Source organism: Lissotriton vulgaris, chromosome 2_1 (assembly GCF_964263255.1).
Source record: "Lissotriton vulgaris chromosome 2_1, aLisVul1.2, whole genome shotgun sequence".
Taxonomy (NCBI): Eukaryota; Metazoa; Chordata; class Amphibia; order Caudata; family Salamandridae; genus Lissotriton; species Lissotriton vulgaris.
In genome coordinates this window covers 1,513,774,139-1,513,787,733 of record NC_141687.1, presented here as the reverse complement: position 1 = coordinate 1,513,787,733, position 13,595 = coordinate 1,513,774,139, and the positions used below count along the sequence as shown (strand labels likewise).

The window sequence follows — 13,595 nt, the reverse complement described above, 5'->3', positions numbered from 1 at the left end:
TTGGAACTGATGATAGTTTGAGGGGAGGCAGTGGCCTGTTTCTGTTTAGCATAGTGGCTTCCGAAAGTCTTGAAAATGCACCATTTGCCTACTTATTTTTTAGATTTTCTCGGGGGTAGAATCCCCACGAACCCTCCTTAGGTAGTTCAGGCTCACTTGCTACGCTCGCTCGCGTGGTGTGCTCCACCACTAATTTTACGCCTCACCACTTTGAAATGTCACCAACCGTCACTGCCTAATGGGTACTAGCAAATTGCACATGTAATTCTCATTCATTCCTGTAGGCCCATAAGAATGAATGGGAAGACATTCCTTAATTGTGTCTCGCAATGTGCGAATCGCATTTTAAGGAATGTGTAGGAATCGCAATTTTTTTAGCAATTCCTACATGCATAGGTTTTGCGATTCCATAACTGTGATTCCTTAATATTAGCAATTAAGGAATCGCAAAAGCCTACCTTGATGCATGTAGGGGCAAATCTTCACGCAATGCATCCCCCACGAGGCCGTCCTGTGTGACAGGGAAGAAGCAGGAGAGTGCCATATTTTCAAAGATGTGACTCTTGCCTCCCCTTTCCCTTGTGCCCATTACAGCTGATGTGCGCCACGCACCCCTTCAGCGTCATAGCACTAGGGTTTGTGTGTGAATCTAGCATAGGTTTTGTACAGGAAGGGTATCCTTGGCACGGTCCCATGGCGCAAAGTAATGTGCTGCAGCGTTATGCGCTGCTTCACATTACTTTTACATAAATTAGGAGAAAAAAGATTTTGCGCCGTTTTGAGTCACTTTTGTGATGCACACACGGTGCAAAATCTTAGTAAATCTCCCCGTAGATTCTGTACTGGAGCATGAGAAGCTCCTTTCCCATTCAAGGATCCAGTGTGCTCGTATTGGTGAGAGCACGGCATAGTCACAGGAAGCTGGCATGCCCTCACAGGACCGTGACAGTACAGTTATGGAGGTATAGTACAATTTTACAAGATTTTTAATATATTGCCCATCCATCCCTTCAATTAATCCATTCTATCCTCCCTGCAAATGTTGCACTGCAACAACACAAATTGTGAGTAAGCCCATTAAAATGTATGTGAACTGCAAACACATACACTGTAAATATACATACGAAAACTAGTGAATTGCCTCAGCTATATGTTCACATTCCCTCCTCCACATCACATCCTGATTCCTGTCCTGATTCCTGGATATTGCGATTTATGTTGAGATTGAAAATAATTGTTTTGCAACCAAACAATTTAAAAACACTTTCACTAAAATATCACAACAATCCACGAGTACTTGTCTAGATAACAGTGGTTACACAGGAAAAAATGATACTTTTCCTTTTTTAGCAGCAATAGAATACTTTGCTCTTAACTTCAGCAAAAACCACTGAATACACCAACCTTTGCATGAAAGTATAACTTTATTCAGAAATCATTGCTTTTTTGGTTTGGTGTACATTTGTTCAGTGCTTTTTGAGGTATTGATGTTAGCTTTGAAAACAGATATCAGGGGCATTAAAGAGTTCAAATTTAGAGATATCCTGCCCATTATACGCATAGGTTGTAAACTTGTGAGTTCTGTCAATCACAGTTGATTTTTCATGAAATGTGATTGGGTGATGTAGGGTCTTGGGGCCAGATCACCGGTGGTTTTTGCATGTGCAAATGGGTTTGCGAACCCGTTTGCGCATGCAAAAACAGCATGGGGTATGTACCAACCCTATTTTGAGACTCGCAATTTTTTGCGACTCGCAAAATAGGTTTTGCCACTTGCTATTGGGAAGGGGCGTTCCCTTCCTAATAGCGCGCGCAACTCTATGTGCAAATGTTTTGTGTTCGCAATTGCGGATACAAAACACTTGCAAATTTATAACCCTCCTGAAGAGGGTGTTGATGGCTTCGTAAAAGTGACAGGGTCCCCAGGGGACCCCTTCCCCTTTGAAAACGCAGGGGAAAATATTTTTTAAGGGCAGCTCTGCCCTTAAAAAATGAAACAAAAACGTTTCATTTTAAATGTAAACGGGCTGCATTAGAAAAAAAATGCTTTATTTAAACGCAGCCCCAGACATGGTGGACTGCTGAGCCCAGCAGGCCACCATACCTGGGAAGGCCTGCCATTCCCAATGAGGTCGCAAATTGTGAGAGGCTCATTAATATTCATGAGCCTCTCTATTTTCGACCCAATTTGGAATCGCTAACAGTGTGTTACACTCTGTTTTACATCCTAAATAGCGCCTCGCAAATTCGCTATCTTGGCCGTCGTACATCTGGCCCTTAGTTATTTTCATCCCACCATCTTCAAATTTGCGAATGCACCCAAACATGCGTATGCTGAATCATGGGTATTAATGTTAGAAAGAAAAGGAGCGACGTGGCGGCCAGTTCTTGGACACAAGTGTCCAGGGTTTGGGAAAACTGATTTTTATCAACAATAAGTTCTCAAATAAAAAAAAAATCTAAGTATGTGGCCACTCTTTTTTGATTTTGAGAAGAGCCGCCATTTACCCAAATGTAGATGTTTTATGCCTAGTTGCATGGCCTGGCTGAGAATTGGGTAATGTTAGCAAGGGTTGGAAAGGCCCGGGCACAGGCAGGCTTGCGTCCAACTCCACCAAACACTGCTGAAGTTCATGCTCAGAAGATGTGGCTGCATTGGCAGTGGTCCTGTATCCTACTCTTTACGTTTCTTTTAAAAAGCTATCAAAATTCACTGGAAAACCATAGCTAAAATAAAGGTATTTTTCAGATATGGCAAATTGTAGAACCTTCACATGGGATAAAACGGAGAAATCACTGAAAAACACAGTTAAAATGACGCTATGGCTAATAATCAATACCTTTAAACCTTTGAAAATCACCAACAATGGTCCTCTACACAAAACATAACTCCTGCCACCGCCCTGAAACGGTAACTTGTCTCCAAAATGAGCTGCTCTGAACTTCACACATATTGTGCCAGAAACAATCAGAAATTACACTGATGTCTACAGTGTTGACATTAAATATCAATGGTGACACGAAATGTTGTGTTACCATTGACATTATCAATTAATCTTTATAGATACAGTAACATTTCTTTGTTTCTATATGTGTTGTTATTTAAAGATGTTCTGTTCTTAAGTCCTGTTGGTTACTGGCATTGTGCATTCACAAACAGCCAGTTTGGGGGCAAGCTATGTTTTTTATGGCTGTGGTGCAAGAATATCAGGCTTTTCTCATGTTTTGACAGGTAACAATAACATCACTTTAACTGTGTTTGTCCTTTCCATTTTTAGGTTTTCACCGTCTGATTAGAGGGTTTGCACTAGCCTTACAATATGTTTACTTTACAACCCCTGCAATGAATATAATATTCTCTGTAAACTCCTCTGCAGCTTTTTGGCACTAGGGTGGAAATATGAAACACCTACAATAAATGTATTAAAATGGTGTAATACTATGTTGAGTATGACTAAGTTTGTGATAATTATAAGCTTTACAAGTTTGCAGGTATAGTCGAGTAGAAGTTAAATGTTGTTACATAACTCTTGACAAGATTCAGCAAATCAAAACATAAAGTACAATACAATATAAGGGCCCACAATGCTTCTGACAAATCACACATATATTATATTTAACTGTTATGTAAGCAGAGACACGTTAAGAAATGATTCCATGTAAGGCAGCATGCTTTTTTCCAACTTTTATTGAACACAGGTATTCTGACAGAATGCAAAGTCAAAATTCTCAGTTAGTACTCCGTATTTACACCAGTGAGTATGGGAATCAAGGTGGTATCAATGTTTCACTCTGTAAAAAGTTTTTTTTAACAAGAGAGAAGGCCCTAAAGTAGGGAATGCTGGATAGAGGATGTCAATGGAGGTTTTGGAAACCACCTATTGAAACAACCTGATGCTGAATTCTGCTCCTTATAGGCTCAATATAAAAAGTTTCAACCAATCCCTTAGTACATCAGAGCAAACCGATGCTCAACTTGATACCTTGATTGCTGTGTGAAATAAAATCAAACACTCTATCAAAAGTTCACACTGAGGTCTTTCCCCCACATATCAATAAATATATATGTATAACAATATACATATATAAATACACAAAGCGAATCATGTAGCGTTGGTCCCTGTTCAAGTTTACAGTTCAGTTTGTACGAGTTGATATAGCTCCGCAAACTAAAATGCAAGCTTCTCCAATTATCCAGAAGCAGACTAGTGAAAAGCTATAAACGGTGTTGAAACTTGGCCGTATGCTCTCACAGACAGAAAGATAAATTATGTGAAAAGGACCGACTATTAACAAGTATTCATGCACATATAGCAGTATAACAAATGGGCCAACTGGTGCAACCTTTCGGTAGGCTAGTATTATTCCAGTGAAATTTACTTTTTGAGACACATCAGCACAAAGCTACTTGGCCACCCAAACACACCTTGCTCAGTGTATACAATATAGAACACAGATTTAGTCCTTGGGATTTTGGAGATTCTGTTTTATCTTGGCTGATCAATATTCAAATGGTTATGACTTGCAACTTATAGTACAAATTCGGCAAACTAGGTGTAAGGTATCAGTCATTATGCTACACGGTACCCATATGGCATATTTGCCTCCTTGGTAAGGTTACAAAATGCACTGAGGACATTATAAGACTACATAAACATTTTCTTCTCATCAAGCTGCACTTCAGAATGTACCTGATGCATAGGGAAGGCTTAAATAAAGCTTCCCAGGAGACAGTACGCCTGGTTATTATGAATAAGTTCATCAGTGTTTTCCAGCCAGTCACTTGAAGTGGCAAAAAGTACCCACCGGCGAAAGGCGACACTATTTAAATTAAAGTGAAAGGGAACTGAACAAAGTACACCATTTCATTTTCCATTGATTAATCAGGAGCTGTCATATCACAACTTAAATATCCTCCAGAGTGTATGAGATTTCCACAAATTTATTTTAGGGACACAGCAGGAAGGAAATGAGGGGTCTCATCTTCCTTAAACTTTTCTTAAACAACGTTTTACATGCCGACCGATCAATTAAAACGTGAGTTAAGCCTACACTCCTAATGTCCTACAACACATGGATTTCATATTCTCAAAGACCTGATTTTGCCCACCAAAGGCCCGTGCTGAACGCCTGAATCAAATACAATGCTTCAACCCGTGTGTAGGCGGAACAACAAGTGTGTTTCATTACAACTGCAATACAGCCCAAACAGAAGCTAACATACGGACGGCTGCAGCTACACATTTAAAATCCTCCATTTGCATCCTCAGAAACTGAGAGAAATGCATAAAAAAACACACTTAGCAAATGACAAGACCATTATTTTTCACAGTTTGAATGTTATCATCTATAAATGTCACTGTTAAGACCGCATCATTATAAAAGGTACATTGAAGTGCGGTTTTTGTGTTACAGAGCCAAAAAGCAGTTGTTTTCCTTTGTATCTATTCCTGCCACTTTAGAAAATCAATCCGTGCTATAGCATTGTCCGTCTTGTTTAAAAAAGGCGCCTGTTCTTCTAACAGTGTCTCTTTTTAAGATTTTTTTTTGTATTTCCTGAATTAATCTCCAAAGCTATGCAACACACCTTTCACAGCCGAACTATATAATTGTATTTTGATACTATGACAAAAACACATTTCACGCTAAAATATTCACGCATCCACATTGCACAAGCTTGCAGGTCAAAGGTAGCATGAGGGAGGAAAAACATGTAAAAAAGAAATATTCCTATACAAAGGGGCGGTCCTTCCCTTGCCACATCTGTCTTCCTACAGGCATCCTCGCTCAAATCTTAATGTGAATGCATCTATAGGTGCTGTTTTTCAGTTTCACTTCGGCCATGAAAGTTAGAAAAACTCTTTCAAGTTGAAATCTTTTGGAAGTTAACAGAAGCTCTCCTCAAGTACTGAGCATTTTTAGACAAGGTTGACAAATCTCTTAAGCAGAGAGCCCCATTGAGACAGATTGTCCTCATAAATCCCAAACCGAAGTGGTTGCTTGAAGAGACATCTTCTTCAGCTTAGCCTTGTGAAATATAAATACAACTACTTATTGTTTTAATTCTGAAGAGGGTAAATTAATTTGTACCACTCTTTGCTTGAGACCAGCCATAACTGTATACTGTCCCTTTCAATTCATTTTTGAAGTGGTATATAGGGCAATTAAAAAAAATATGTGGAAAAATAGAACAATAAAAGAAAAGAGAAAAAAAATCAGAGACAACTGATTGATCAGCAAATGGTTGCTGTAAAATTAAAAGTGAACTAGGAACTGTGTTGTTGCTCCTATGAGATTGAGGTGAAGAAGAATTCGGTAAATGGTTAAACAGAGGACTGCGAACATTTTTTTCTTTTAAAAATACAGTATTTTTCCACAAAGCTAGCATGCTAGTAAACTATTATATATTCATTTTCTGTGTCTATTAAAAAAGGCAGTTACGTTTACACAAATAAAAACAAGATGTATGAACACAACAAATGTTTTAAAAAATAATTATGCAGCTTGTAAACACTGGAAAATAAAAGTTGGCAAAACGGCCCACTACCCAACAACACCCTTGCCCCTTCTGAAAAACATGTAGCTGAATACTGTAAATTGAAATATACTCTGAAGCTACAATTTGGCATTCTTTCTAAAAAAAATAAAATAATATACTGTATGTATGGGTAGCAAACTGAAGCTAGCGGAGAAGGGCGATACTTTCAGAATCATAAGCCAATGCTAAGTGAAACTGAGTTTTAATTAAAACAAAAGAAAATTATGAAAAATAATTGTGGACTGTATTACATCATTTGAGAAAAATGAGATGCATTAGTAGCACATGAATGTGTACTTAGGGGGATGTATTCATAAAGGATAAGCAAATAAACAATAAAAAATGTTTTCTGTGTCCGCTGTACATCTATAACTTATCGCTTGTGTTCTCACTCTACTTTTTACACATATTTTGTCGTTTTCACTTCTTTTTTATGGGACAGCACACTTTTTGGCTATCGGACTCTGGTTTTTACGAAATTTGCTTTTCTGATTTGTTCTTCAAGAGCAAATGTACGAACAACGGAATCCTTTCTACAAACCTACAACAACAACAAAAAATTAAATTCATTATTTTTTAAAAAAGGCAAAAAGACACTAGGGAATGAAATGTGTGTGGGCATGTGTTTTCTCTTTTCGTAAATGCTCAGGTGAAGTTGTTTTGTCATTTTTGCTCCTTTCCCATATTACAGGATCATGCCTTGCTCTCATTCTCATTTGTCTGTGTGGCATTGTTCGGGATCGTCTTGACTTCTGGTGCAGTTGTTTTGGCTTCCGTATCCTCAGGCTTGGAATTTTCTTCTACAGGGGCCTTCCTAAAAAAGGGTTCAGATATTACAGTTTAGTGACAAGAACCTAGATGCTAACACATACCAACTACTCACATGCTAGGTAGATAAGAAAGGCAGCCAGATAAACAGTAAAGAGTTTTTTCCACTACTGCAGACAATTTGAGACAGACTGCTAAATTGACTTCATGACTCACTATTCAGCAATATCAATGGCTGAATGAAACATAACTTACTTGTGTTCCTAGTACTTAAATTCATAAACAATGCAACACGTCAGTGCATGTAAAGTTTCCTACAGCACAATCGGATATAAAACACTCATCTTGCAAATAATGTGTCGAAGAAAGCATGCTTAATTTTTTTTCTGTGTTGTTCATCAAAGTCAGTCAGAATCACAACCGTTAACCATAAAGTACACTTCACTTCAAAACCATTAAAGAACAAAGTCACACACTGACATTTTATGGATTCTATATGCTCCAATGTTCTAGAATGCACAGCAAATCAGTTAGGTAGTTGATTTTGACAAGTGGGGTGAAGAAAGGATCTATTATTATAAAAAGTTGGCTATTCTGATTTAACAAAGGGAACACAAGATTTTTAAACAATGACAGAGAATCACAATTAAAAATATGTAACATGGGATTTTCTCTGATATTCAAAACAACTGTTGAATCGAATAGCAAGTATATTCCCTCAGTCCAAGACAGATAAACTAAGACAGTAGCAAGATATGGCAAGAACGCAGTCATGCAAACAAGTTGCACAAAGAAGCTAGACCCACTAGACTATCTGTTCAGCTGTCAGAATATATGTAATAGTCTTTGATAAAGGGATCTACTGATAAGCAAGTAACTACTTTTTAAAACTTAAGTAAAGGATATTTCCTTATGAACAGAAGCTACCTTGATTTGTGAAAGATGCAACCTGGAGCTACCTAGAAGAGGCTCATAATAATGCTGGTTACTACTCACCTTACCTCAGATACCTTTGAGGATATTAACCAAATGAAGATAGATCAATAATAAAAAACGGTTCTGATTTAGGAAGTTTATTAGTTTTATTGATATTACCTAAGATATCTCTTAAAAACTAAGGTATGAAGCGACCTCAGTGCTCAAGTGTTGAATTAGTGACAAATTTGGCAATTTAATTATTTAAATTTATGTTGAATTACAAGATCACCTTGAGAAGGAAAGAAGTCATGCTCTGAGACAATTTGTTGAAATGGAAAAATGTGTTTGGCTCTTTGATCCACTAGATCAGTAATTCATAATCGTAGCCAATGTAACGGCAATTAGGAAAGTGAACTTCCAAGTGCCTGCAGCCTGATTTACGCATAGGTTTGATTGGAGCACCACAATTTGCAAAACAACATGCTTAAATCTAGAGGATAGGGACGAGCTTTTGAATGGGGAAGTTTCTTTGAAAATCTCTCTGGGAAATGTCAAATTAGAGGGATGCAGAAAAAAGATGTGTTCAAAAGAAGTATATGAGTGGAGTAATAGCTTGTTTTACAGGAACATAAAATGGCAAATGTTGCCAAAAACAAAAGGCTGGGCTCTTCTTGATGGATTTTTGGGTCAGACTGCTTTTGAAGCACCAAATGCAGGCTTAAAATCTGCAGGGATATACAAATGACCATACTGAAGATATTTTGGAGTCAAACAGAAAGGTTTCCATGCTGTAGTCTAGAATACATAATTTTGCCTGATATCAAATTAAGGTGATCTGGCCTGAATAGAAGCCATTGTACATTGCTCTTGGGGAGAAGTCCTGGATACCACCCAAGACATGGCAGGTTCGGAGCAATGAGGATCATTCTTAACTTGCTTTGTTTCACGTCAATAATCTTCGTGAATATGAGTGTGGTTTGTGTTAAATTAATCTTACCAATCTATCAATAAAAAGGACACTGACCTTAGAGTTGGGTCGGGTTGGAGGAGGAGCCCTCTGAAAGAACTATGGAATTGGTCCTCCAAGTTTTACACATAACACAATGTTGTAGCATTGTCCATTAATATCAGAATGGAGCTCAATGGTACAGATGGCAGGAAGGAATTCAGATCTAGCCCATCTGCTCTCAGCTCAGGCACATTAACTTGGTGCAACTACTCCTTGGTGGACAATCTTTCTTGTATTGTGAACGCACCCATGCCTGTACCTCACATTGATTAATCAACCATAACTAACTGAGGTGGCAAATAATTTCAGAAGACCATCCCTTCCACAGTACTACCAAGGAAACAAGTGACATGCTACTGCAGAAAGGGATCCTGTCATCCTTCTCACTGGCACCATGACCCTCCAGAAAGTATTACTATAAAGGGGTAATCAAGTGATCCATTGTATAAAGATTCATGATGCCATTAAGCCAGGAAGAGAGGAGATATGCATGGCCATCGGATATAAGATGCGGTTAACAGACTGCTTGGCCTCTGAAGGATTCACTTTTATTACCCTTATTAACGTGTTACAATTTATTTGTAGCTAAAGTCATAAAGGACTGATGAGGCGTCACTTTAGCTGAATAATAAACTGTTTTACTATGGGTAGATGAAGATAAAGGGACGCTGTCACCAGTGACGTTCATTTGTAGCAGGTTTTTGGGATCAATGTCAAATTGAAGTTCAGGACTCTAATGGTAGAGTAGTTTCAAGAACCTAAAGCGAATATTTTCCTGATTTCATCTGACTCGTATCAGAAAGTCAACTTCCTGTACATCAACGGTACACATCCAATCTCCCTGATGTAGCAGGGGATAATTCCTGAGTAGCAAAATAGTGCTGAACATTTGTACCTTGAACCATCTGTTTGCTGTCTTCAGGTTTTATTTGTATAAGATATTCAGACCATTTTTGTGAAGAAACATAGATCAAGTATATACCTTTTTCGTACTTTGGAACATTCTGAACTACAGTTTTCTATGTCAAGTTTTGCACAGCCTGAACCAACTGGTTCAGAAAGAGGGGGTTTGAAGCGCTCTGTAGAGTTCTAGAAGAAAGCAAATAAATGTGTGGTATTCCATACAATATCTAGCATCCATTTGTGTTATTGCCCTATGAAATTCCTAGCCAAACTGGAAGACAGTACAATGATACAACCCATTCGCATTTGATACGATGTGAGAAAGATGGTGATAAGCTTATTACCTAGCAGTACGGGGGAGCTTTCCCTACAGCTGCAGAAGGCTAATGGTTTCCTTTTCCACAGTTGAAAGGCATGTTACAGGAACAATAGCTGGCAATACTAATATTGCTGCTGTTCCTGCTAGCAGGGTCTTTAAAACCACCAGGATTGATAACTTCTACAGTATCCATGGAGGTGAGTTTTTAGGAAATTTCTCTTTTTCTCGTGGACAACCAATTTTAGAGACTTGGAGGGCATATTTACAAGCCCCTATCGCCATAGGAATGTCACTTTTTTGAGGCATTTAATTATTGTCTATGTGCAGGAAGGGACACCACCCTGCACATAAACAATCTGCCCCTCAACGCAGACAACCTTGCACTATGGTGCAAGGGTTCTTGTGTTGGCGCTAGGCTGGTAAATTTAGGGCCAGCGTAGGAGGAAACACAGAGCTGCACAATATTGTTGTAAATATGGTGCTGCCCTTCGTTTCAGAAGTGGCGGAGCGTGGCGTTAAGCCAAGGAGGCTAACGCCACGCTCCACCAGTAAATATGCCCCTTGATTTCATCTTTGGAATTACTTTGTATTTAGTGAATTCTGGCAATCCTATGAATGGGACGGACATAGCCAGGATGTACGTCTCAGAATAACACCACAACAGCAGCTATCTGAAGACAATTCGACCTAATCTACAGGTTCACCAATGACCTGGTTTCAGATGATTACCCTCTTTTAAAATCCTCCCTGTGATCATGACATATCTGCTAAGTGAACTGGTCCCTGGAGTCTCAGAGGACATGGTCATAGCATCCAGCGAGAGCTTTTTAACTTGCTGCTAACATGTCATTAGCCAATGCTGGAAAAACTTTCTTTACTAGAATGTCCATGTATCTGTCCGTCTTCTCCGGGGCCTCAAGTAAAACACGAGTGACATTCATAATGGAATCTACTCTAAAACTAAGGAGACTATGCACCATTATTTAACATAGTAAACTTAATAACAGTGACATGGAACCACATGGATCTTGGACCTGGAGTAATCTTTATAATGTCCCTTCTTCCCTAGGTCACCCTGCATGTGGATGCTCCTGAGGAGAAGGTCTAGGCAAGGGGATGGTTGTGCAACAATGACTGTTTCAAGCTCCAGCTGTGGTTATTAAAGCAGGTAGTTATTTTTGTGCAACAGGAAAAGATAGAATATCCTCCACAGGGGCGTGGCTAGAGTTTGTGGCGCCCGGGGCTATCCCTCAGATTGCCGCCCCTTGGGAGAGAGGGGGGCGGGGGGGGGGGGGGCTGGGGAAAAAGGACGGTGAGCACTTGAAAGATGTCCGCGAGACACGTAGTATTGCTGCTAATAGTTACCTCGTTCATGCAAGTTACATGCACATACATGAAACGGTCAAAGGCTACACAGTTGAATACACCGGTGACTGGCAGTACAAAAGAGAACACACAGACTGCATGGTCTATCTGGGGACTCAGAAAAACCGCATGTGACATCCATCAGAGAGCTGTGTGAACAATTGTCCCTCAGCACAATGCAAACATGCACATACATGACACTGTTCAGGGATCCATCATCTACAGCTGACATTAAATGACCATACATCATAATCCCCCCATTAAAGCAGTGGGGACCTGCACACACGTTACAAAGTGCAGCCGAGAGTTAGTTAATAACTTGTTCCTGGGCCACCCGGGGTAATCATGGTGCTGCTTTGCCCCACAGCACTCTGCTGTTCGCACTGACCAGTCACTCAGACTGACCTCCCCTGCCCAGCCGGACCGCCAGGGATGTGGGGGGGGGGGGGAGGTCCTCAGGCTCAGGAGCTAAATGGACACGTCGCCCGCCAGCAGGTCGGGCTGGCCAACACGAGGCAACATGATGCAGTTAAGTGCGGTGAGAGGCTGAGGGCCTGTCGTCACCGGTGCAGTCACGCTGCCTTAGCCTGGGTAGGGAAGAGAATGCGAAGACGAACTTTAAGTGAACTCACTATAATTTGACAGTCACTAACACTATCTAATTTAATTTTAGGAGTGCGACATTTTAATTCTAATATTGCTGCAGCAAGCGCGGGTGCATTAATTATGGAGGCCGAACAACTTGGGACAGGCACAGCAGCAGTCGGGCGCTGCGGCTCCCCAGGACAGGCACCCGCAGCATTTAGTGGTGCACAGCCAGGAGTGGGGAGCGACGTAGAGCCTGATTGCAGGGGTTATTCGTAGCCATGTGCGTAGAGGGGTTCTGGCTGGGGGATCATAGCAAGCATATTTAATGTTGGTGCTTCCGTCCATGGGAGAGATGAAGAGCAGGTCTAGACAGGGGTTGGTGGAAGGTGGCAAGGTAAGTTCACAAAGAGCTCCCCCCTCTCGCAAACTGTGTGAGTCCTAGGCATCTGCAGGCAGGACAGCTAGGAGGGTGTGGTATCCAGTCTGCAAAAGTAAGCAGTTCGAGGACACAAGCATGTTCTCTAGCAAAGCAGCAGACACCACTGCAGGTTCGGGCATAGGAGCTCCCTGGGAGTGCTCTAATGATGCCATTCTGCCCGGTAGCGCGGGTTACTGGCCCGGGTTAGTGGCGGTTTGACATGTTTCTGGCAAATAGCTGGAATATCTTAAAATAAACAATTCTGTGTCATATATGTTTTTCAAACTAGACTTACAGACTGCTGCATGACACACATTGGTACACTCGTAGGTCATAGCTCGGGACAACTTACTGGACCCTGGCCAGGGTGGTCGGACGCTGAGCTTTAGAATTATTACTGCTAGTCAGTGTTTCAAAAAAGGTATTTTTTATATAATACAGCCTACATAGGTAGGCTATGTGTACCTCAGTCAGCCTCTTCTCCTGAGGCTTGTCCTAACCCCCCTCCCAATCATGCCTCATTGTACTGTAATGTTATGTGCTTAAAATAGCCATGCAACTTACTCTCAGCCACAGGTTAATAATAGCTGGTGGCGCCTTACTGTAATCAGCGAATTGATTTTTATTAAATGGCTCAATGTGTGTTTTTTGATCAAAATTATACTTTGCGGCCGAATTGTGATCCCTAGCTAAGTGTGTGCCATTCCATTTCTGGTGCTTTCCGGCTATTTTAACATCTTCTTAGAGTTTCTTGTTGCTCTAATGGGTG

General features: G+C 40.4%; 1 protein-coding gene across 7 annotated transcripts in view; it reads right to left on the bottom strand.

Annotated features, from left to right (window-relative positions):
* Positions 1-3,673: 3,673 nt before the first annotated feature.
* The window catches only part of NCAM1 (neural cell adhesion molecule 1), a 766,043-nt gene continuing 756,121 nt past the window's right edge, over positions 3,674-13,595 (bottom strand). For 4 of the 7 annotated variants that reach the window (XM_086957366.1, XM_086957369.1, XM_086957365.1 and 1 more), the window contains one exon: positions 5,562-7,352. In XM_086957366.1, the coding sequence (XP_086813492.1) occupies positions 7,232-7,352 (121 nt within the window). In that variant the 3' untranslated portion in view covers positions 5,562-7,231. Of the gene's footprint in view, positions 7,353-13,595 lie in introns of all 7 variants that reach the window. The other 3 variants (XM_086957372.1, XM_086957370.1, XM_086957371.1) reach the window with 1 other exon arrangement.